This window comes from Myotis nattereri (assembly GCF_964212035.1).
Source record: "Myotis nattereri genome assembly, chromosome: 5".
In the NCBI taxonomy this organism is placed as follows: domain Eukaryota; kingdom Metazoa; phylum Chordata; class Mammalia; order Chiroptera; family Vespertilionidae; genus Myotis; species Myotis nattereri.
The window spans coordinates 95,613,050-95,638,855 of record NC_138080.1 but is presented as its reverse complement, the minus strand read 5'-3'; the positions used below and the strand labels follow the sequence as shown (position 1 = coordinate 95,638,855).

Here is a 25,806-nt window from a genome sequence, read left to right as displayed (position 1 = left end):
CCCACCCCCGCCCCATCCCCTGTTATCATTATGCCATCCCTTTACATGCAGGAGACTATTTGCAAGCCTTGTCTTCTCTCCGCAGGCACATTAGAAGCCTGCTTAACTGGTACTCAGAGGGCTGCATGGCATTATTTGTGAATCCCTTGCAGTTGGCTCAGAGCAGTGATGGGAGGATGTCAGTTTTGCAAGGGCAGCATTATTTGCTGTTCTCGCCGCTCAGCCCCAGCTCAGCCCCAGAACGCTCGTTTGCTTGGGAAGATGAGTGCTTAATGCACTCTCTCGTCCCTCCGCTGTCCCCTCCACATTCCTGCTGAATCTCACATTCCTCTGAGCAGGGCCCTGAGAGTGCCAGCCGCCCGACAAGCCGGGAAGGAGAGAAGACTTTCTGAAATGGGGCATTCATGGTTGGTGAATCCAAAGATGCTTAACTGATGTGTGCATTCAATTAAGATGAGTTTTCGGTTATAAGACTCCCCAGGAGAAGTGGCCTTCTTCTCATTTCTGGGCTATGAGCAGCTAATGAAGAAAACATACCAGAATCTCACTGCGTACCGGATCTGCCTCAAGATTCCGTACCATTTTCAAGTTCCTTGATTAAGGAAGACTTGCCCGGCAAGATTAAACAAGCCGGGAGGCGATAACGGAGCAGTGCATGTCACGTCTCATCTTTTTATGGGTGACATCACCACCATACACCTCACAGAAATGGTTTCGGGGCTTAAGTGTGATCTATTTTGGCAAGTGCCCCCTTTTAAACATACATCCTACTGGAATCCAGTCTTTATATAACATCCACAGATATGCGCTTATATTTTCAAATCGAAGCCAGGTAGTTTTGCTTGAGGCATCTTTTATCCTCTGTTTTAATTCTGTGTTGCCCTGAAGGGAATGATAACACCACTCTTCCAATGTATTAGCTACTTACTTCCCCAGGGGCTGTCCAGGCAAAGGGTGAGTAAGTCCGTGGGTGGGTGCCAGCAACTGATTGCCCACGTTCAAATCCTGGTTCTGCTCTTACCGCTGTAACACTCAAGCAGGATCTGCCACCTCTCTGTCATCCTCAGGATCTCCCCTTGTCTGTAAAAAGGGTGATGATAACAGTAGACTTCTCAGGGACAGCTAAAAGTTAATGGCATATAACAGTGCTGAGCACAGTCTCTGGAACATTCTAACTGTGCATCAATTAGAATTCTTATCACAACTATAGGTAAAGTCAGAGCACATTGTTTTTAATCCCAGGGGTTTTTGCCAAACAGAATTTAAGAGAGATTGGCAAACAAACGAAGACCATGGACATGTCATTGACCTGCTCCTTGACAGTTTCAGGATCCTGGGATCCTTCATTGGCCTTCGCTGCATTTTGTGTTAATTTTATAAAATGGCAGGGCTTTTGGCTTTGAAATGACCAGCAGTTATATAAGAGGTGGGTCTTGTAATGAAGATGTTGCCATCTGAAGGGTAGGTTGGATGTCCTTTTCCATAGGTGCAATTTACTCACACTTCTTTTCATTGCCTACCTACCCCTTATCCCCACATTAACAGCCTCACTTTTCTCACCTATGAAATAGGAATACCTACCCCTTGGGGTGTTGAAGAAAAAAACCAAGTTAAAAAAAGTAAAATGTTGGGTACCACTTCTCAATGCATGATCCTTATTATTTTAAATCAGGCTTCTGTGGAGGACTGGTGCAGGGGACCTGGGGTGGACTAGGTCCAACATTTGCGCTTTTGTTCCGAGTCAGCTGTTTACTAATTTTGATCTTGCACTGATCACTTAGGGTCTTGTGTTTTGTTTTTTAAAGGAAGGGTCTTTACAGCTATAAAGTTCTAAAGTTGATTGAGTGGCTGTGTTTTTGCCCCTCTCTTGGACCACATCAAGATCAAGTTGTTAATTCCAGAGTTAGAAAGGAGACTTAGACGAATGTATTATTGCCTCAAAGTTGTGTTGGTAGCGTTTGAAGAATGCAATCCTTTATGTTTGATTTTGCTCTTAAAGGGTCACAGTACCTATTGTCCCGATATAATCATAGAATTTTTCCATCTGGGACTAGGTCAGCAGTTTATCAAGCCTGGTCTCTCTGCCCCCACAGATACGTCCCAGCCTCTGAAAAGCCCAGAAACAATATCTGACACCATGGCCTCAGGCAAAGTGAATTCCACAGATGCAGTTAAATATGTATTTTTCATTTCCTCTAAAATTCACCAGCCTCCAAGCAGGGCCGGCAGATTGTAGAGACAGAGCATGGAAGGAAGGTCGCTTCTTTTACCTTGTTCCCATTCATTATTCAGTTTAAGCCGCTCCATCATACCCATTAATTTAGAGGAAATTGGAAGATTCGGTTGGGAGAATTTCAGTCTCTAGTTCTAGTTTGGAGGAAGAAGAGAGCCTGGAGGAGTTAGAGTAGGAAATACAAGACAGTATTTCTGAAGTTTGACAAGGCTCCTATAGGCCTGTGCCCACTTGGAAAATAGAATTCCCAGAAGTGGTTTGTGTGGCCACGGGGCTTCTTTGGGGAGGCCTCAGAACTTGGTGATTTAGCCTCTAAACTTAGTCTTTCATCCTCTCCACCCATGAGAGTTGCTGTCGTTGAGAATTTAACCATACAGACTTTTTTTTTTTTTTTTTTTTTTTTAGTAAAAATTAGTCTGTTGTTGTGCTGTCAGGAGACTAATGCTATTCTTTAGCAGCGTTCAGTCAGAAAGTCTATCCATGATGCATGTACCTTAGGAGAACCATCTGTCAGTCTTAGGAGGTTGAAACAGAGGTATCAACGACATCTCTTCCAAACTGAAAAGAACCCAAAGTAGCACTAATGAGAAGTTAGTCATCTTCAAATATGAAACATGCCATTCTTAAAAGTGGCTGGCATAACTTTGGCTAAGCCTTTCTCCTACCCCCTATACCAGTGATGGTGAACCTATGACACACGTGTGAGAGGTGACACACAAATTCATTTTTTGGCTGATTTTTCTTTGTTAAATGGCATTTAAATATATAAAATAAATATCAAAAATATAAGTCTTTGTTTTACTATGGTTGCAAATATCAAAAAATTTCTATATGTGACACGGCACCAGAGTTAAGTTAGGGTTTTTCAAAATGCTGACACTCCGAGCTCAAAAGGTTTGCCATCACTGCCCTATACCCACTGCCCGTGATATTTCATATAGGCACTAGGGATGAGAAGTGAAAGATCACAGCATGAAAGTGGAGGCTGGTTTATTTCTTTGGGTCACATTAGTGGATTAACAGAGTGTTTGCTCAGAGATCAACGGGAATAGCCACATTTCCCTTCACCTACTCGACAGTGTGGCTCGTGTTCCCTACTTCCTTCTTTGTCCTCTACATTTAGAGAACATATTATACCAGCATGGTGGTTGTTTTCTGATACAGTTTCTAAATCCTTCTCTATTGTTTGAAGGGGTGATGGTGGTGGTGGTCGGGGGGTGGGGGGGTGGCTCAATTCAAACAGGAATCTGAAAGTCTTTGGGTTGATAATATAGTGACAGATCCATTCCCTTTAGCTCTTGAGAGCTGACATAGGCATTACTGGAATAAATTTACTACAGCACTTTTAAACAGAGATTTGGTAAAATAAGTTAAAAGTAAAGTAAAATGCTGGGTACCACTTCTCAATACATGATCCTTTTTATGTGACATAAAGACGCTTTGTGCACCTGGCTTAGGTGGTAGGTGCAAGCCTTTTCCTCGCTGAAGGTCAGAACCAGTGTCAAATTTACAGCAAACCCACTTATGATGCTTGCTGATCCCTTTGGTTTTTATCGTCACAGTAGGTTTAACCTGACCAAGAAGTAATTACACCATTATTTTTTATGTGGTGCTTTATTACTTGCTTTTCAAAATTGGTTTCCAGAATCTCATGAGCTAATAGCAACAAATGTGCGATTGTAATGCTCACTCTGTCAGGAGATACGGGGTTATTGCGGAAGTGGCCACGTACCCATTGCCCACACAATGACTGTTACTCCAAAACAAGTGAATTGCTTAACTAAACAGCTATTGATTGCAAGTCATCAGGGACCAATCATAAGACCACCAACATCCAAAGGAGATAATTACATTCTGATTATATATACAAATGTATTTTGTCAATATTATGTGACAAGGAGGCCCAGTCTTGCACGGCTCACAAGTCCAAATCTAGAGTGGGTTAGAAGCAGTAGAACCTCATTGGGGTGCCTCAAGTGGTCAACAGAGTTCCATACACTTCTTGAAAGAGAGGTGTCAAGACTGGGAACAGAAAGAACCAAGAGCCATGGAAAATCCCCTCCTCCTCACCCTTCCAACTCGAACAGGAATTGATCAAATCTAAAGGTGAACTTGGCATCAGCTTTTGTCTCAGGGCTCCTAGAGTTCTACACTTTTCCTTGGGACTAAGTTGAGTCTGATTTAGGACTGAGTGTTTCATATACTTCTTGTTATTAGCTAAGCTTCAGTTGGGCAAACCGGTTTGCCAACAACCCTTACTCACTTGGTGTGTTCAGAGCTCTGTGTGGGGGTTACTGAGTGAGACAAGACAACCGGATTCTCGGGGTTAAAGCATTCATGAGTCTTCTGCAATTGCTGACACCTACATTAATGCTCTTGGAATGGTCTACTTTGGAAGCTTCTCTTCAGACCTCTGCTGGTTGATTACCTCGCTACACTAGGTGGTGTGGACAGCCCCTCTTGTTTTAAGCTCCCTGTTTAATTTCAGTGACCTTATTCCCTCCTGGTATTCTTTCTAGTTTTTGACCTGCCTTTGTCCTTTTGGTCTCAGATCTTTCTCTATTCCTTAACTATCAGTGTTCCCGATAGTACTGTCTGTCCTGGCTTCTCTTCTCACACCAGTGGTATCTTGGCATTGCCCTTAGCGCTAACTTCACCCTTGGTCCTTTTCCTCAGTTTCAGTTCTTTATCTCCAAACATGTTTACATGGATGTACTATTGCATTTAAAATTCAGTATGTCTGAAATTGAACTCATGACTTTTCCCTTCTATATATAGTTTTCTACTTGTATCCTTTATCCTGCTAAATGGCCTATCCATTCATTCAGCTAAATTAGAAGTATCAGAATCTTCCTCTATTCTTTCTAACCCCTCACATCTAACATGCCATTGAAGTCATATATGTTCTATTCTAAAATAGTTCTAAAATCTCCCTTTTCCTCTATGAGCACCTTAGCATCAGTTGGTTTTTCATTTTCCATTTGGATTATTGCAATAGTGCTGACTTTAAATTCCATCTTGTATTGGACTCTTATGGTTATGTCTTTGAATCATAGATCTGATTATGCCTCTCCTATGACATGGAGAACCTTAAAAAGCTCCTTGTTGCCAACAAGATAGGGTTCTTATCAAGGCACCTAAGGCCAATACTGTCACTCATGGTTACTCTTCAACACTCTACACTCAGTAAGCTATGCTCTCCCCAAACTGGAATATCCAACATTATTTAAACACACCATGTCCTTTTATGTCTGGGCCTTCGCTCATGCTGCTTGCTCCTTTGGCCTGAAATGCTTTCCCCACCCTTTTCAGGAGAACAATCCTATTTATCCTCACATGTCCAGCTGAAATATGACCTTTTTGGTAAATGTTTCCCTAACTCTACTATGAAGAATTATCTTTTCCTTCTTCTGTGAAGTATACTATCAGGACATCAGTAATGCTATTTGTATCTTTTTGATTAGCTTACAGGCCTGTCTCCCCACTGGATTATGCACTTCTCAAGGGTATATCACAGGAGAGTTTTTCAAATGGAATCATCTCCAGCTGGGGATGCACAGGAATCTAGACCTGTGTTGTACTTCTTTTTCTTTTTTCATCTTCTTAAGGACACAGCCTTGTATACAGCAAACATCCACTTTTATTGAATTAAACAATGTAAAGAAGTAACCCCATATTAATTAGGTGTCTCCTATCTACTTTTCTTCCCATTTTATATTGTTTTAACAAAATTATATTGCTTTATATTGTTTTAACAAAATGTGTATTGTTTTAAAACAATTGTGTCCTATTACAAATAGAGCTCTATTTCAAGGTAATATGTGAGGCCCAGAAGTGGTGGAATTCTTTGAACAGTAGTTTCAAATTAGTGTAAGTGGGGGAGGAAAGGCTGAGCCCCAAAGACAAATGAAATATACTTGGTGTTCTCCTAGAATCCTAAATGCTCCTATTGAATTTATCACAGTGTTTTAGAATTCTGCTCCTCTAGACTCTGGAGTTCCTTGAAAGTAGGGACTATACAGTATGTATAATCAATCCTGTATGCCCCACATCAGCCCCATCTCTAATACATGGCAGGTATTGTTAATAATAACTGCCTGTTGAGTATTTGTTGTATGCTCAGCACTGTGCAAATAGTACCCCATCATATCTGCTTTACAGAGAAGGAGGAATTAAAGAATGTGACTTTTCAAAAGGCACATAGCTGATCAGTATTGTAACCTACATGCAAACCGGGCTGTTCTTACTCTAAAAGCGTTAGAACAAAGGAAAGAAGAGTGTCTTAGAGAAATGGAAGTCAAATTAGGAACTGGAGTAGGAGAGCAAGGTTTTCATAGCCCATAAATTAAGGCCAAATTGCAGATAGAGGAGTATATGAGGATCTAGAAAAGCATTAGAAAAGTTGTGTAAGCCGGAATTATTAGTGACCTACTCTGGAGGCTTCTTGATTGTCCTAACTTGGTTTTTCTAGCACAGAGGTTAAGAGCAGGCATACTGCCTACTTTGAGTCTTTGGCCCTTTACTCATTAGCTCTGTGGATTTAGGCAAGATATTTACTCCTCTCAGTTGCACTTTTCCTTCTCTGAAGAATGGGAATGTCAATAGTACTTCCTTTTAGGGTCGTGATAAAGGTTAGATGGGTTAATCCATGTGAAGTTCTTTGCACATAGTAAGTTGTTAGGAAGTGCTAGCTGCTGCTGTTATAATAATTATTAATAGAAGAAAAGACACAATGAATAAATACAATGGATCCTGTAGCATCTTAGCACTTAACTAATTCTATGCCTCTGAGTGGACCCATGTTCCCTAAATTTACAGACCGAGGTGTCCCTGCCAACCTACAGTGGAGCCATGAGATGTTTTAAATTCGAGGGAAACGAGTGATACTTTAAGTCTGTCAGATACCACACAGACTACTAGTTTAAACTAGTTCCTGTCTCCACACTAGATTTTACTGTATACTGATGCTGTCATAGCTCAGCAAAGCTGAATTTTCAGCTGTTACTGCTATCAAAAGGAAGTATCTTGTGAAAACCAATGCGGTATAACAGAAAAGAGGGTGGCGATGTTCAATCTTATTCCAAGGTTTGGGAAGTTGGGCAGTGCCCAACAGGAGTGCACACTCCATTAGTAAGTTGTTTTTATTTTAGAATGAAATAAAAATTATATATATATATTAATATATATAATATATATATATATATATATATATATATATATATATATATTCCAATTCCAAGCTGTTTGGAACATAAGTAATTAGCAAAACAGAACCTCTTGGTATATTTCTTTTGGCTTAGGGGCACTGCTAATAGATTGCAGAGATGCTCAAGGCACTGTGGACAGAGAAAGTTTGAGAAGCCCTGGAGTAGACGATGAATTAAATTATAATCAACATGTGTGTTAAAGCTAAAAGGAGAGGGTCCCACACTCTAATGTTCAAGTAGAGGAGGCTTTCTGGCTGAGTCTAAGGTTAATGATACATAGCGATAATAATCACTTACGGTCAATACTGAAGAAGGCTGACTTCATTTATTTTATATCAAGATGCTATTTAGGTTGGAGTTCAGGCTGATAAAAACGCCGAGGCTTATCTGCAAGCCACTGTAGCTCTCTCCACCACCTACCTGTTATAAGTTCTCCTTGGCTCCACTAACATATTACTAAATAATCACTTCATCCCCCAATTATCTGCAAGTGATAAGCACTTTACTGTCTTATTAGTAGAATTAATAATGGGTTATTTGGAGTCCCTTTTGTTTATCTTTTCTTGGAAGTTGTCCCTCCTCCCCACCTGATGGTCTGTGGAGCTGCTGTATATAACTTCATTATCCAACTCTTCCGAAACTGGTCCACTGGCTTCGACAGCATGACTCTGAACAGTGGGAGAAGTGTTTCAAGGTGTCTCATAAACTGTGATATTAACAATCACAAGTAGGACCTCAGCCCAGAACTCTGCGCCTGGTTAGCACGAGGCTTGGAGAAGGGTTTCTTCGCTTCCGAGCCCGACTCGGTGCCGCTCCCCGCTGAGAGCCGTGAGTTGCTGGGTAGTGTGCTCCAGGAGAGTAATAAGTATTGTTGTTTAGCAATTGTGTTGTTGAAATTCAGCTCCACTATGTCTGACAGTATTTATCTAAAATACTTTCCCTGGTGCGTGTTCAAGTTCCAGTAAACCGTGTCTTATTGTGCGACCTTTTCATTTTCCAGTGAAAAGGGATCAGCTCGTCAGATAAAAGCTACAAGCCGAGTACAGGAAAAATGCGTGCTCAGAAAATCCAAGCATGATTGAAAACAAGATGTGTTAAATCAATGCGGTTTATCGCCTGCCTATTCCCGGCAATTGCTGTTCTAAGCTCATTCTGAACACACACGGGATGATAAAAGTACGGTGTCAAGCACTCGCTGGGGTGGGAACACAAGAAAACATGTTTATCAGACAGGCTGGGTGATTTTACCCCCTTGACAACAGTTATTGTCAAAAACTCTTTTGGTAGAAATCTGAAGAACAATTATAGAAGGAATATTACTCTTGTTAAAGCAGAAGATATGCCAGTAGGGAAGAAAATTATGGATTTATCCTTACACGTTAAGAAAGAAAAAACAGAGTGTGAAGGTTGTCAATAGTCAAACACTATCATCCATTACACAGCAAAAGCCATCCTCTTCTTGTTCAAATATGATCCAAAATTTTAATTTTTTAATTTTTATTAATCCTCACCCGAGGATATTTTTCCATTGGTTTCTAGGGAGAGTGGGAGAGAGAGGGAAAGCCAGAGATAAACATCGATGTGAGAGAAATACATTGGTTGCCTCCTGCAGGAGCCGGGACCAGGGCCCAGGCCGGGAGGAGCCTGCAACTGAGGTATGTGCCCTTCACCGGAATTGAACCTGGGACCCTTTGGTCCGCAGGCTGATGCTCTATCCACTGAGCCAAACTGGCTAGGGTGGATCCAAAATTTTTTAAACAATCCAAAATGTAAAAGATTGAAAGCAAAAAAAAAAGAGAAGACCTTATAAAGACCTTCAAGCTTCAGTTTGTATGAGGGATTTAATTTTAATTTTAAACTTGCATCAGATTTGGAAATCTAAATCAAGGCTCCTGGAAGGCCATACCGTTCAGAGCACATCATACTCAGTAACAGGGGCCACTTTCTCATCGACTTGATTACAGTTAGAGAGCAGTAACTTTTCCCTAATTATGGTTCCTCCCCCGATTCCCGTTTTAGATGGAGTGGGACCCTCCAGGGCAAGGAAGGGGTTTCTTTACCCAGAGGTGCTCTCTGTCTGCCCACGACTTCTCAACAAGAATCTTTTAGAAAATACCAACCGGGTGTGGCATGAGATAAGTTGATTTAATGTATATCGAGAGCATTTTGTGCCTCTCTTTCCCGGAAGAATAATAGACTTTTGAGAGTTCAACTTAGACCTAGGAGAACTTGATGAGACAGCAAACACAGTTTCTCCACCATTTGTGGGGCAAGTTCAAAAGAGCAAAACGGCCTCCCCAAAAGGTTTTGTTAGTTGACATGCCGAGCTGTAAGTAAAGAAATCAGACCCAGCGACCTGTGTGGAGTCAGGAGTCTGGGAACAGAATTCCTCCTTGTGCTGGATTTCTGTTTCGCAGCTGTTTAGTAAAAAGGGAACAGTTTAATCCATTTGGGAGCAGGTCTTATCCATATGCTGCAAATGGAGATTCATCAATATTTTTTAAATGTAGTCATCTTGGAATAGTAAATAAAACACATCTGTTCTGATTTATGCAGCTAGACCTTTCTGTGCCTCAGTTTCTCACCTTCCAACTAGAGATACTAATTTTTGACATTCATATTAAGAGAATATTGAAGGAATCAAGGAGAGAGTATCTAATAGAGCACTTTGCTATCCCTGGGAAAAGGGTCTTAGATGACCTCATAGTGTGTTGAAAATTGACAACTCTAGAAGTAGTCATTCATCCTTAACATCCATTAAAAATCTTCTGAGGTCCTTATAACTTAGAGACTTGAGTTCAGGTTACAGAAATCTTAAAAACTAGTACTCTTTCATCAATGAAAAATTTTTTGGGCAAATACAAATCCCCTTAACACAGGATTTGTTACATAAATTATGGCCATCCATATAATACAATATGCTACAACCATTAAAAAGAATGAGGCAGATATAAATCTGTATATAATCCAGATATAAAACAGTATTGTGAAAATGTCTGCAAACATTCATACTAATCTAAGTAGAGATTATATATGAGTGGGACTATTAGGGGGCTCTTTCCCCTTTTTCATGTTTCTTTTGTATTTTTATATGCTAAAATGTATTTCTTTTAATTTTAGAAAAGCAGTAAAGCTATTTCCATTTTGAAAAAACAAAAGAAAGTCCCTCTTAATTCTTCCTTCCTGCTCTTGATTGCTTTTGCTCCTGGAAGAGTTATTCATTTCCAAGCATTCGCAAGCTCTTTGCCTTCCAAGTGACAGTCCTCGGGGTCTAGCATTTCTTTCTCCAAATGTCTCCCCAGTTTGTCCTCTCAGGCTCCCGTCCACTTCCCAGATCCCTCTCTCTCTCTCCATTCTTTACTTTTCCTGCTCTGGCTCCACGCTTTGTCAAGAGGACGCGGCCACACAAGCCAACTGATTGTACTTTCGGCCGAGAGAGGTATTCCTTCTTTCACTTGAATTTTGAATCTCATAGTTGTTGCCACACATCAAGGGTTTTGAAGACGACTACAAATCCGAAGTCAGAGCAAGTTCAAAGCCAGTTTGGAAATGTTCCTTTGGCTCCTACATCGGTAAATTCTGCCCACGTTGGCTCCATTCTGACGCCCTTCTGCTTCCCTTACAGCTTTCTGGGAGCCTCTTCCCAAAGCTCTCCTGGGTCGCGCTGCTCCTGAGGCAGGGCGCCAGGCTGGAAAAGCATGTCCCACCGAAAACGGGGCTTCACTCACAAGGGATCTGGTTTAGGTTTCTGAGGGAGTGCATCCCCTCCACGGGAGAGACAACGCTGAGAACCATTCCTGCCCTAAACCTAGGCAATGGCATGTTCAAATGCCTGGAATGTAGCCGATCTCTTCAGGAACCAGATTTATGGCTCTTGTTTAGGTTTCTGGTTGGTGTTTTTTTCGGTGTCTATATTATAGTCAGTCTTCAGGACAGGATCAGAAAGATAACTTGCTGTTTTATTGTTTACCTCTGGTTGTTAATTTAGTGATGGGATGGGGGAGGGGGGAATGGGGCCATTATGGAACAAAAAAGCTCAGCTTAACTCCCATGCAATAGCTCTCATGCCCAGAAAGGATCTGCCTTGAAGGGGACCACTCTATTGTTAACTCCTTCTGTGCAAATAGAGAGAAGCCAGTCACCAGGGAAGGTTGGGGACCCAGGTGCTGGTTTTATCATTGCCTCTGCTCTGAGGTTTTATTTATTATTTGGCATAGAGTCTTAGATATTTGCTTGGGCATTAAATGGCAATGGAATATAAATATGACCTTCCTAATAATATCTGCATTTCTTTTTATTTCCAGTCAAAATGACATCATGTCACACAACCATTAAAAAAAGGAAATTAAACCCCCAGAAATATGTTTAAACACGGCAGTGAGCCACTGAGCTATAAAAGCAGGGAAATCTCTGACGCTGGACCAGCACCCAGCACCACCGTCACCCCCCCCCCCCCCCCCCCCGCCCCCTTGTGCTGGGAACACAGCCCTAACCCGCCTCCCATTGTTTCCAGGAATAAGTGGTCAAGAAGTTAGGGAGAACAGAGCAGGGGTTTCTCCAAACCTCCGACAAGAGACAAATCAGCTTTCATAGCTGAGAATGTATCCGTCTTGACAACGCGATTTTAATTTGCAAATAAATCCCCTTAAAGAGAATGTTCTTTATTTGATGTGTTTGTGAAGTGGATTTGAAAAAAAAAAAAAAAGATTCAAGGCATGAAAAGGCCCCAATCCGCACATATATTTAGTTAGGATTTGCTCATTATCAGCTGTGAATGGATTTGGTAATCTTGTCATTAGCGTTAGTGCATAAAACCTATACACAGGATTGTGAATTTTATTTGCCTAGAGCGTGGCATGCTGCGTGAACACTTAGACACTGTGAATAGTAGTTTTGTGGGACCAGGCCTGTTCTCATTTGACCAGGACCTCGGGGAAGCTCGGAGAAGGGCTCTGTGTAGACGGGTTCTGCATAGTTACTGGCTTCCTTTCAGGGAGTGTGAGATGGTGAGACTGGGAAGGAACCCAAAGCCATTTATAAGCAGTCCCAGCACATGGCCAGGTGGAGTGGTTTGATTCCTTTTTCTTTCTTTCTTTCTTTTTCTTTTTTTTTTTTTATCATTTCATTAACTTTTACTTTTTGAAAACAAATGACTTCGATAAAGCTGGAATGCCAGCCCTATGCATATATCCAGTGCTTCCAACGAATATCAGGTCCCAATATCATGTCATAGCTGTGAGTGGGAGGACCCTTCTGTAATCTCCACTGAGATATCTGCCCTGAAAACTCGCTTTCCGACGTAGAGACAGTTGATCTTTCTTTCATGCGTTGATAGGGAGAGATACTGTAGCCTATGTACACAGCTCCATGAGGTCCTCCTCAGCTTATTCAGTTTATTCCCCTCTTCCTCTAACTTTGAACGGGTCAGTGGAAGACATGGGGGTAGGGGCGGTGGAGGAGGGTCAAGGACGGAAAATGGTGATGGAAGGAGACTTGTCTTGGGGTGGTGAACACACACTACGGTGTACAGATGATATGTTGGAAACAACACACACAAACTAAACCAAACCAAACAAAACAGATGTCTGTGACTCCCCAATAGCCTGATCACTCTTTAAATCCACATGTCCCTGTGAAGTGTGGCCCTAGTGAAGTCTATGCCAGATCCAGAAGCAGAGGTGGGAACCCCCGTCAACCCTCAGGGAGGCAGGAGAATGGATTCTGGATGGGGAGGGCAACCTCCTTGAGAGCTGGTGCTGTGTCCCAGCTCTGCCATCAAACTTGTTCACCTGTCTTTTTTTTTTTTTTTTGTCAGATTAAATATACCTCTCGGAACGTTTACTTCTAAAGGCATATGGTATTGTGACACAAAACAGTCCATTCCTACAAATGCCGTCTGAACACTTGGTAGGCACGAGACATGATGATTGAATCAGTAGAAAATTTATTATCTTGCAGAATTTTTTAAATGCCCACCTTGGTCCCATTTTATTCTGCTCATTTAAAAATGGAGGTCTTTCTTGTTTGGGACTAGGGAATTTTTCTAAACCTCTGAAACCTCCCTTATTCTGTTACTATCCCTTCCTGGTTTAGGGTGATCCCCTCTCAAATGCTATTCAGGGAGTGTGGCCTCCGTGTTGTGAAGCAGGACCGCATACACTGCCCTGAGCATTGCATTCCTTTTGCAATTTACAGCTTCATCCATGTGTTGTTGGGTTGTTGTTTTTTTTAACCTAAAATGCTCATGCTTCTTTATTTGAGGTTAATTATGCCAGATTAAGTTTTTTTTTCTTTCTCTACTGGATTCTCAGATTTGCCCCAAGTTTTAGGGGAAAAAAATTGACTAGCCTCCTTTCTGCTGGTGTCCCCTGAGCCCTGTGCTTGAATACAATGAGGTCACTTTGTTGAAGGATTAACTTTATATTACATTCTTGCAGGGTAGATGTATGTCCCTAAGGTACAACTACCCCCACGGATGAAATAAATATACCATTCTTTATGATTCCTCCCCGTTACCTTCTCTGTTGATTTTCAGAGAGTTTATGAATAGTCACATATTTATACAACTGGCCAAAAGTATACTACTTATTTTTCTTATGGTCTGTAATAACCTATGCAAGGTTATTAAAGGGTCTACAGACCCCTTTTAAGGCATAGTTTCTTATGTCATTACTTTATACAAGCAGGTCAAATTCCATCTCGGCAATAATCTCTTGCTCTTAACCTTTTTCTTTGATTATAAAAGTAATATATGTTCATTGTGGAAAATGTAGAGAATGCAGAGCAGAAAGAGAAGAGAAGCATTTTAAGACCCTCTTTTGGGCGGTTTATACACAGACCACAGACGCATTTTCTTCATTCTCTGTATGTTTGTTTTTTAAAAAAGGAACCATTTAGACATATGCTCCTATAAGCTGCCTTTTAGCCTAGCCATATATTATGCTAGTAAATATTTCCCCCACTTATGTCATTGCTTTTGAGAACTGCATCATATTCCAGAGACATTGAATCTGTTTTTCTGGTGTTTCCTTTGTGTGTGTGTTTGTTTTGTTTTAAAAATCTTTATCAGATGTTTGCTCTCACTCAGTAATTGGTTTAAATTTTTCTCTAGTCAGTGCAATCGGAGAAATCATCAGACACCTTTGCATTTAAGACAAGCTTTGTCTTGCGTATCTGTAGTGTTATCTTTGTGCTCAGCACCGGGACAATTGCACTGTAATGTTCAGTTCCTAAATTGAGGGCGGATTAACATATTTAAAGATACGAGCACAGAGCAAGTCATAAAGGCATGAGAAATAAAAGCCTTTGTCTTACCGGCTGAAACATCTCCTCCAACGTAGTATACGTCCATAGAATAGATGCTTACTTTTATTTGAATAATGAGTTTAATATATCTAATTCAATTACTCTTTGTGTCAGCCGAATGACTTCTCCTCAGCTCTTTAGCATTCATTCTGATATTTGAATCGGTTCTTTTAATTGCAGATATTAAGTGTCCGTCTTTCTGCTGTGTGTTGGCCATATGGCCAGAGAAACACAGCCGGACGCCCCTCCCACACGTCAGGCAGTCATTCAATTAGTAACCACAGTTCCTTGCCACAGTAGGAACTAATTCATTTCTCAGACAACTGAAGGGGTGGGTCAACACTTCTAATTTTATTGTTGGTTTGGTCTGAAAAATAAAACAAAAAATTGGAATGTTCAGGATGCTAAATTATGTCTTCAGATATTAAAATGATGCATTTAATTGTCTAAAGCTCTTTGTATGGTCAAACTTCTTTGCTGGTAATTAGCATGATGGGTGGGGGAGGGATGTGATGTATAACTTAAACCTAGGTGCTCATTCCTGTCGCCCTCATGCATTTCTTGATTAAATCTCATGCATTTTATGAGTAACAGCTTCCCTGCATAAAGAGCCCTATGGCTTTTTCTCTACAAGTCTAATTTGAAAAAAAAAGAAGAAGAAGAAGAAATTCTTCTCAAGGGTTTAGAAAGTAATCATAAAAAATGAGAGGAATAATAAATATTGTGCCTTAACTCATATGCTAGCATAGAGAGAGAGACGTGGTACACCTGGGTGTAATTTCAGTTAATTTCCACAAGAGACAGGTTGAAAGTTTACTGTTTGGAAGGGGAGGGAGGCGTAGCTAAATCTCATATTTGCAAAAATGATTACATTATCTGAAATGAAAATGCTACTCTATTAACAAACTTCAATAAGCATTGCATTTGGGAAAAAATCTTTTAAATAAAAAGTTACCTGAGTTCACTTTAACTTAAAATATACAAGTGAGGAAAAAGTACTTACTCTGATTTATGTGTCTTTTGGCGGTGTAATTATTGGCTTTTTACTCACCTATGGAAAACAATGTACTTTTGTAAATGGATTTCTGGCCACTTTATGCAGCCTTTTTTTCCCCCCGTATTTTTTTTTTTTTTTTGTTACATAAAAAGTAAGCACTGTCAATCAAGGAATTTTAAGGTTTATTTCCTCTTTAGAAATGATTGATAGCCTTTTAGATTTACCAGTTGACAAGTTAAAGGGTTCTATTGGTATAATTATGTACTAAATTCACAGTCTTTCAATTTAAATGTCCTTTTAAAACCACAAGATTATCATACCTGTATTTTGAAAAGTGGGCCAGTCAGTTTGGGTTGGTATACAAATTGCTCCCATTAGCCTTGGGACCTATTTGAATTTAATACAGTTTTTTAAAGTTAGTAGTAGTATGAATCCTACTTTTAAAATTTAGGTTAATGGAAATTCATTTTAAGTAAAGCACGCGGCAACTTGTTTTTTAATGTATAGCTAAACCGCAGAAGTGCAAAGACTGTCTTTTTATTCAGTATGGGAGAAACTGTGGTTGAATACTTGGGTTACACAAAAAAGGAGAAGGAAAGGACCTTCCCACCCGCCCCTTACTTAGAAGATCTGAGGGCTACGGATAGAGAGAGGATGGAGCTGCCATCTCTCCCTTGTCCCAAGAAGAAGGCTGAAGATATTTCACATCCTGGGGAGGAACTTTCAGAGTTCACTTTGTATTGTGTTTAATTTCAGGGTGCTTTGAAGTGGGTGTAGTCAATATGAGCACAGCAAGGCCCATTGTCTCCAGATATTGTTACAGTTTTGCTCTTCAGTCTATTAAACCATCATGGAGATCTGGCTGCTCTAAGCCAGTGCTCGCAGAGGCTGGCTTTTTCCTGAGATAATATTGATGTTGGTGACTAGTCTGGCATTGTAGATGGGAGGGTGTAGTAGCAAGGTCATTGCAATGCCTTGCTCTGTGCCCCTCCCTGCACTCTTGCAGGCTTCATTGCCACAGAAGGCACTGAGATGCTGTGTCAGCTGAGGTTCACTAGAGATTTTGCAATGAAGCAAGTACTTTGAACTCTCCTGCTTTTTAGAATCTGTAGACATCCTAGGACAGGCCCTTGAGCATTTTGACCTCAGCTTCTGACTAAAATGAACCCTAAAACTTCATTCAATACCATTTGACTTTCTATTTTCAATAATGTAAGGAATATAAAATTTGGCCGGAAGAACAGAGTTCTTCCCTATGCTACGAAGGGGTCTTTTGAGGGAGTCCCACCCTACCATGGTCAATAGCAGAAGTAGATGGTGGTAATGTTCAGTAGAGGAAACATTCATCTAGTCGTTTCATAATCTAATTCAAGGGTTATCAATGAAGCTTTGGACTTCCTGGTTATTTCTGGTTATTTTCACATCATCAGTGTTGCAAATCATGTTCTTGTTCCTGAAATGGTTCTAATTGTGTGACTTCTTCATTGTAGCGCTCAACGAACCCACCATCGATTATGGTTTCCAGAGGTTACAGAAGGTCATTCCCCGGCACCCTGGAGACCCTGAGCGTTTGCCAAAGGTCAGTACTCTCCTTCTTTGAGTTATGGGCTCTGGAAACTTGGACTTGGGTGATTGGCAGGAAACTTTGCCATTGATAAAAATCAGTTCATAGATAAGCAACTCAGTATTTTTTTGGCTTTGTGTGTTCGGTGCTATAGGTAAATAAGCACTTATGTGCCCGGTAATACAGTACTTCTTTTTACATATGCTATGTTATTTCTTCCTCTCAAAACCCTCTGAGATTGGTCCTGCTACCATCTCCATTTTGGGGAAGAAAATTATCAAGCTAAGAGAGGTTAAACCATTTGCCCAAGGTCACAAAGTATGTAAATTGCTAAACTGAGATTCAAATCAATACTATCTGGGTCCAAAGTTCAAGCTGTTGTTAATCACTGCATCACTCCAGCTCTTAAGAGGAAAAAGAACACTGCTTTCCTACTTGCATGGAAATTCATACTCATCCCTGTTGAGGGGAGAACAAAGGAAAACATATTGGTAGATCTTGCAATTAGACAAATAAGACAGGACCTTTTTCCTCTAGAGGCATTCCACCTAACTGGGAGATAAGGTGAGAAATTAAACAAGAATTCAAGACAGAGTAACACATCGCATACAGCAATATGTCATTAATCCCCAATGATGAAAAAAGAAAATTCACATTTACTGACTCCTGTTCTGAACCTGTTGTCTGTGTTGGGAATAACCCCATCTCTGTACCCAAGGAACTCGGAACCTGTGTGGGAGAGATCACTCTACCCAACACCATACGTGACAGGAAGAACGGGTACGCTTAACAAAAGTGCAGCCAAAGTTCTCTGAGGACTCAGAGGAGAGAACAGTTAAATGCTAAGGAAGTTTGAAGGACAGAATGAATTGAGCTACCATTCACTGTTTACTGACAGCAAAATGGAATTTCATTCGCGGCACCAGTGAAAACTATTATAAATTAAATGAGCAGATGAGAGGTCTTCTCTTTGCTACAGTACGTCTACAGATAGGTCTGTTTCTCCTCATAAAGCACTTAGAAAAATGAAGTTGGCATCCTTCCTAGCTCAGTTAGCCTCTTTGGAAGAGCGGATCATCATCAAATTCTACCTGTGCACCTGCTGCCTGGGGAGGCAGAGCCACCTGTCTGAACAGGCCTGGTCCAGGAGAAAGCGGCCCAGGAACGGATGTGCAAGGCGAGGGGCCGGGAGGGTGGAGAAGGGGGCACTGCTTCCCAGAGAGAGGAGGAACTGGGCAGGCAAATGCGTCTGTCCTCCACCTAGACCACAGAGAAAGAACCACACAACCTCAGCCTCAACCCTCGGCTTCCCAGAGCAGCCTTCTTCCACCCAGTGCTATTGGTAAAAGCTTCTTGAGAAAGAAGCTTTTCACCTGAGGAAGACGTCCTAGGATGTGTCAGTCTGTCCATATCCTTGTCTTTGAAAGGGACCACCCTCTTACACACATCATTCCCTTTCACCTTGACTCATTCTTGGTGAGCAGTTAAATAATCGAATGATAGCAGTGGGTGACAGTCCACTTCCGTAGCATAGATGTGCAGTGGGAAGATTTACCTTCAGGTTCCTCTGTCTAGCAAGAACCTAACTCCCGTGCATTTCCTGAGGGGCAATAATTGGAAATTTTATTGGTAATTTTATAGCACGATGATATAAATAATGTTTATCTACCCAAAGGTTAGTGCTTTAAGTGTCTCTGCAGTAGAAAGAAGGCATGGGTGCAATACCAGATTCTTCCCATTTGGGGATCATCTTCACTTTACTTTTGACATTGGATGGCAGAGTCTGTGGAAGGAACTGGAAGGGGCAGATGGAGGGGTGGGGTGGGGTGGAACTTTAAGTAAGGGCAATGACTATGCAATCTGGGTCAAAATTCTTTTATTTAAAAAAAATTAAAACAAATTTCTTTAACTCTGTAAGCCTCAATTCACTTCTTGGTCAAATAGAGATGATAATATTTCCTACTTTTGGGGGTTGCCACTTTAATCACTTGCTTTGCACTCGACAAAAGGTAGCTATGCTTATTTGCCAGTGAGTTAGAGTGGGACCCTTGCTTCTCAAAGCTCTTCCCTCCAATCTCGGCAGAGCGGGAAATCCCAGTCCTGGTGAGCAGCTGGGTCTGTGACGTATCTTCTGTGCCTCAGTTTCTTCATCTGTAAAATAGGGATATAATGGTGCCGACTTCATGGGGCTCACATAAGGACAAAAAGAGGTAATCCCTTGGCACCATATCTGGCCGGCTATTGCCACTCTCTAAGTATTTATTGAAAAATAGAGAAAACCAATTTGGTTTCATCTGGATGAGGCAGTCCTTTTCTTATCTAGAAAGAAAGAAGGCAAGTAGGAATACAGGATTGAGTTTTGTGTGCTTGCTCTTAAAAACATTTTTTTTTTCCGGCTGAATATCACGTTCAGAAATGTTGAACAAATAGCCCAGGCACGTGTCCCTTCGTCCCCCGTGGCCTGATGGTGAAACTCCCAGCCCCTTTTCCTGGGATTGGGACGAGTAATCAAGGACACAATGGGCTTGTGTGTTAAGGAAGCACTCTGCAGCTTGCATCTACCACTTGCCCGTGCGAGAACTCTGGCAGGAGCCCACCCCAGGAAGCTCTCTGTGTGACTCAGAGCGGAGTGGCTGTCCTCTTGGCTCTGAGCCTGAAGGTGGAGTGAGAGTTCAAGAGCAGGGTCAGGAAGTGGCGGATGGAGCCAGCACGAGGTATTCCTGTGTGCTGGGGAGGCTTATCCTCTTGCTGTCCATTGTTCGGGGGATCAAAACGGGCTCCGCCTTTCTTAGAGTCATGGTCAGTGTTTGTCAAACCGGAGTGTTTCAGTGAGCCGCGGACCACACACCTCACCAAACAAACGGCACTTTATTAAACCCATGTGTTTGTGAATAGACAAAGCTAGATTCATACAACCACCCACATATTCTGTCAAATGAAACTGCTCCCAAGACCAAGCAGACAGCGTTCCATAATAATATGCCTTTGTATGGTGGCGTGTGCTTTTTCAAAGAACTTATACATGCTTTGTTTTATGGGAGCCCCTCTCGTGAGAGAAGTCAGCGACGCAGACATCCCTCCCATTTCCCAAACGAGAGCGCGGGGGCCAGCCGATCCTTCTCTGTAGATTATTTTGTCTCTGAAAGTCTCCGTTGGTGATAGTTGCTGGACACACATTTTTAAAATACTACGATTATGCTAGCCCCAGATGTTTTCTGGTTTCCTTTTCCATGTGCACGTGGGGAAGGGCAGGCGAAGGTTTTTTTAAATCGCAGTGTTCTGTTCTGTTTCACACAGACTCGCCTTCCTCCCAGATCCTGGCAGGAGGGAGAGAGCATGTGACCAAGTTCGGGGTGAAGGTTGACTTTTCTTACAAGGTCGAGGTGAGGGGGAAGGGGACTGTGGTCAGTCAGAAGCTCTGAGGTGCCGAAAGGCATGATGCAACCCAGAAACATTGAGCAAGGAGCTCTCTCTGTTCTGAAGGCCAGAGGTGTCTCTGTCGCCTTTCAAATTGCTGTTTGTCTTCTGAGTGGTCCGCGAGCATTAGTGCAAAGGCAGTGAGTGACAGTAGACTCAAGTTCGCAGGGGATCCCAGGGAGTAGGTAACATTTAATTGATGCCTACTGTGTGTAAAGCATGGCTTTGTCAAGGTTGTTGATGGGCAGAGATGTCAAGAGAGACGGCTGTCAGGCCAGAGAGATGTGAGTTTTGAAAGCCAGATCCACTTGACTCAACCTTCCAGGGCTAGGTTCTCTCTTTCCTAAATCAGCTGCCGGCAGTGTTGCTGTTGGGCATTAATGAGATAATTCATGCAGAGAGATCTCTCTGGCATTTAACAAGACTTCAGAAAATGGAGGCTACACATGTCTGCGAGGTGGGTGCTCCCCATTTCATAGGAACCAGAGCCCCCAGGGGGCCAGTGAATCCTACAATGTCTCAGCCAGCAGCTAGAGAACAGGTTCGAGCCCCGGTCTTCAGGCTCATTATTGCCACTGCATAGAGTTCCTGCCTTCCCCCGCAGATCTGGAAACTGATGTAATTCGGCCTTAAGGCAGTTCGCTTCCCTCTCCTGTCCCTCACCTACTCCTCACCCCCATGCTACTCCAGCTCCCACCAGCTTTCTCCCACTTCCCCACCCAGAGGGGTTGGCCTGGGCACCTCCAGGGGGCCAACATGTTTTTTTCTCCAAGAGCCAGTCCCTCTTTTGGAGAAAATGAAGCAGTTTGAGAAAAGTAACAAAGCCGGCATTTGTGTATTTTGCTTTATGGAGCTGAAAATATCTGGTAAATTGATCCAGTGGGAGTAATAAATACACATTACTTTATCTTGTTCTTCATGTGCTATACCCCTGAGCCCTGATAGAACAACACCACTTAATAGACTTAAAAAAGAGTAATTACACTCACTGGTTGTGTGATTTTTCAGCCCTCCCAGCCCTGCCTGACCTTCTAATTTAGCTCACCGTGTCTAACTAACGCATTTATATTCATCTTTTATGAAGCATGTATGTTCAGGATTGACTTCAGAGCCTTTTTCAAGCTGTCCGCCCAGGTCTCCAATCTGGTTAGCAGTGAGGAGGAGGAGCTATCTGTCTCTATACATGCGCTTGTATAGGTAACGTGTGTACCCGGCTACTCACAGCATTTTTTATCCTTTATGAAACATAATAAAAAGTATTTATTACATTTTTACTTTAAAGCTTTTATACATTCTAGCATTATTTACAGCTAAACATGCAGGCAAAAGATGTGAGTGTTTTAAAAATGATTACTGTTAATGTTTCCGCTTGTCAGAAGTGCTTAAATTCTCTTGCACTTTGTCTCAAAACTTAGTACTGTTGCCTTTTAAGAACAACACGTTTCAAAGATCTTGCAAGTCAGATTTGCAAACACTGCTGACAGTTCGTGATGAATGATATTGCAAAATCTGCAAGATGTTTGTCATTTTGCACAGCCGAAATATTAAGGAACAGATTAAGAAATGCGAAACGCCCCATGGAAAACAACCATCCCAAACAAAACCCCAAACAAACCTCAGCCAAACCTGGAGCCCAGAGAGCGCACACACCAGAGTGGGTCCCTCAGCCAGGCTTTCTCTCCCAACTTCCCACTCAGCCGGGGGAGCCCGATTGTTCTCAGTGCAGTTTCTCTCACCATATGGTCTCCTCATTACCATACACTAAGGGTCCATATGGGAAACTTGTGAAATGAACTGTATTCATTTTAACTGCCAGATGAGCAGCCTTTTGCTTTGCAAGCTTAGCTTAAGTCATCTGCTGTCTTGGTGTTGTTATGGCAACACGGCACCAATAAAAAATTCTAATCTACTGTAAGTGATCACAGTATTTTAAGTGCTTGCCTATAACTGCCCTCAAAGGGGAGGACGGAGGAGGAGTCATCTTTGTCCAAGGAGCACAGGGCTGTTCTTCATTCCAGCAGGTGTCAGTAAGGAAGTGGGTGAGGTGCAGGGGGCGGCACCAGCGGAGCCCTGCAGTGGGTGGGGATTGTAAGGAAGGTGGGTGGCAGAGGGATGGACGGCATGAGGAGGGACTGTAGACCCGTTGCGTGGGTCTAAAAAGGACTGATTGTCAGAACCCTAGTTCTTCTGGCAGACGCGATGCCTGGCTGGTGTGGTGCAGCCTGAAGAGAACCCAAGGCCTGAACAGCATGGGCCTCAAATCCTCATGGAAACTTCTTTCATTGGCCCTGGGCAAAAACCTCAGCCCCCGAGACCCTGCTCTTCCTGTACGTGGGAATCAGTCATTTCCAACACCGTGCTAATTAAGAGTACCCTAAAGTAATGGAGGCAGGCAGCAGCATCCTTCCATATAAATCATCCTTGCCTCTGCAGCCCCTCGATAGGTTGCATCCTTGTCGCTCTGTCTGTATTGAAAGTGAATGTTTATAGTCTCAGTTCATCGGCTCACATTAGCCTCATGCTGAATATTTAAACACAGAACAATTTGAACACACCATGAAGGAAGACAGTGACTGCACTTTCATTTGGAACAGCAAGGGCTCATCTAATAATAATTTAGTAAATCAGCCATTTAGTGGCTCGGTGGTGCACTGCGTCGAGCCAAATATTATGCAGTTCGACTGTACACTTGCAGAATTGAAATTTAGACTCTAGTCGCAGGCACTGTTTTTGCTCAATGGAGAGAGGAGACCCAAAACCGCCCTCCCTAAAGAGCGTTTGTGTTTGGTGATTTATCATAAATACAGAGCTGGGGCAAAAGGAACCGGGAGCCCGCTGTATACATTGTATTGTAATTATGCTGTTATTGTTCTAGTCTTTATGCAAAGACTATCAGTGATTCAGAAGTCACAGTTGCATCAGTGAAAATACAAATACGAACTCTTTGCATAACCTCCTTGCCTGTTAGCAGAAAAGAGGGTGACTAAGGGTTTCAGAAAAGGATAAAGAAAATCCCTACATCTTTATCTTCCACACCATGACACGCTCTCATCTTATTAACTCAGTTATTTTTTAATTTGAAGAAACTCTATTAACATTATATCCAGGGACTAAAGTGACTCAAACAAAAAAATACAGACGCAAAAGCAAGTCATAGGTTACAATACTTCTTAGACAAAACACTTTTTATTTCTTTATTTTTCCATTACAGTTGATATTCGATATTATTTTATATTAGTTTCAGGTGTACAGCATAGTGGTCAGACAGTCATATACTTTACAAAGTGATCCCCACCCTTGATAATTCAAGCACCTACCTGGCCCCGTTCATAGTTATTTCAATATTATTGACTATATTCCCAATGCTGTACATTATTACATCCCCCTTATGACAATTTTGTAACTACTAATCTGTACTTTTCTGAACTGTCTCCCCCCACCCCCCGGCAACCCTATCAGTTTGTTCTCTGCATCTATGAGTCTGTTTCTGTTTTGCTTAATTTGTTCTTTAGATTCCACATAGAAGTGAAGTCATATGTCTTTCTCAGTCTGACTTACTTCACTTAGCATAATACTCTCTAAGTGCACCCATGTTGTTGGAAATGGTAAGGTTTCATTCTTTTTTATGGTGGAGTAGTATTCCATTGTATATATGTACAACATTCTTTTTTTTTACCTACATACTAGAGGTCCCTTGGCCTGACCTGCACCCTCTTGCAATTCAAGACCCCTCAGGGGATGTCAGAGAGCCGGTTTCAGCCTGATCCCCACAAGCCAGGCCAATGGACCCCACCAGTGCACGAATCCATGCACCGGGCCTCTAATATGCATATAAGTCTTTGGTTAATCTCTTCTTGCCCTCCCCCCTTCCCTCTGAGATTCATCAGTTTGTTCCATGTTTCCATGCCTGTGGTTTCCACTCCTGTGTTGAGCGTCTGCCCCTTGGTTGTCAGTGTGCATCATAGCTACTGACTGGTTGGCTGGTTGCTTAGGTTTTTATATATATAGATCTATAGGTGGGGACTTGCATTGCTTCCATATGTTGGGTATCCTATATAATAAAACCCAAATATGCAAACCAACCGACCAGGAGAACAATTGGTTGTTATGATGATCACCAAGGGGCAGACGCTCAATGCAGAAGCTGCCCCTGGTAGAGGCTAGTGAGTGGGTGGCGCCAGGCCCCCCCATCACCCTGCCTGCCGATCGCCTGGCAGATTGGCCCTGATCACTGGCCAGGCCTAGGGACCCTACCAGTACATGAATTTCATGCATCGGGCCTCTAGTAGTACATAATGCTATGATGAATGTATGGATGCATATATTCTTTAGAATCAATGTTTTGGGTTTCTTTGGTATACACCCAGAGGTAGACTTGCTGGGTGATAAGGCAGTTCCATTTTTAATTTTCTGAGGAAACTTCATACTGCTTTTCACACAATGGCTGCACCAGTCTGCATTCCCACTAACAGTGCAAATCCTCTTCAGTACTTGTTTGTTGATTTATTGACAACAGCCTTTCTGATAAATGTGAAGTGATACCTCATTATAGTTTTAATTTGCATTTCTCTGATAATTAGGGACACTCAGCATCTTTTCCTATGTCTTTTGGCCATTGGTATGTCTTCTTGGGAGAAGTGTCTATTGAGGTCTTCTGCCCATTTTTAATTGGACTGTTTGTTTTTTGGTATTGAGTTGTATGAGTTCTTTATAGATTTTGGATATTAACCCCTTATAGGATGTGTCATTGGTGAGTCTCTTCTTGCATTCAGTGGGTTGTCTTTTCATTTTGTTGATGGTTTCCTTTGCTGGGCAAAAATGTTTTAGTTTGATGTAGTTCCATGTGTTTATTTTTTCTTTTGTTTGCCTTCCCCGAGGAGATATATCAGAAAAGAATATTGCTAAGAGAAATGTCTGAGATTTTACTACCTATGTTTTCTTCTAGGATTTTTATGGTTTTGAGCCTTACATTTAACTCTTTAATCTGTTTTGAGTTTATTCTTGTATATGGCGTAAGAAGGTGGTCTAGTTTCATTTTTTTGCATGTATCGGTCCAATTTTCTCAACACCATTTATTGAATAG

General features: G+C 41.9%; 1 protein-coding gene across 3 annotated transcripts in view; it reads left to right on the top strand.

Annotated features, from left to right (window-relative positions):
- The window catches only part of EBF1 (EBF transcription factor 1), a gene marked incomplete at its 5' end in the record, with an annotated part of 391,651 nt that overhangs the window by 340,264 nt on the left and 25,581 nt on the right, over positions 1-25,806 (top strand). For all 3 annotated transcript variants that reach the window (XM_081090864.1, XM_081090863.1, XM_081090862.1), the window contains one exon: positions 17,233-17,321. In XM_081090864.1, the coding sequence (XP_080946990.1) occupies positions 17,233-17,321 (89 nt within the window). The remainder of the gene's footprint in view (positions 1-17,232; positions 17,322-25,806) is intronic.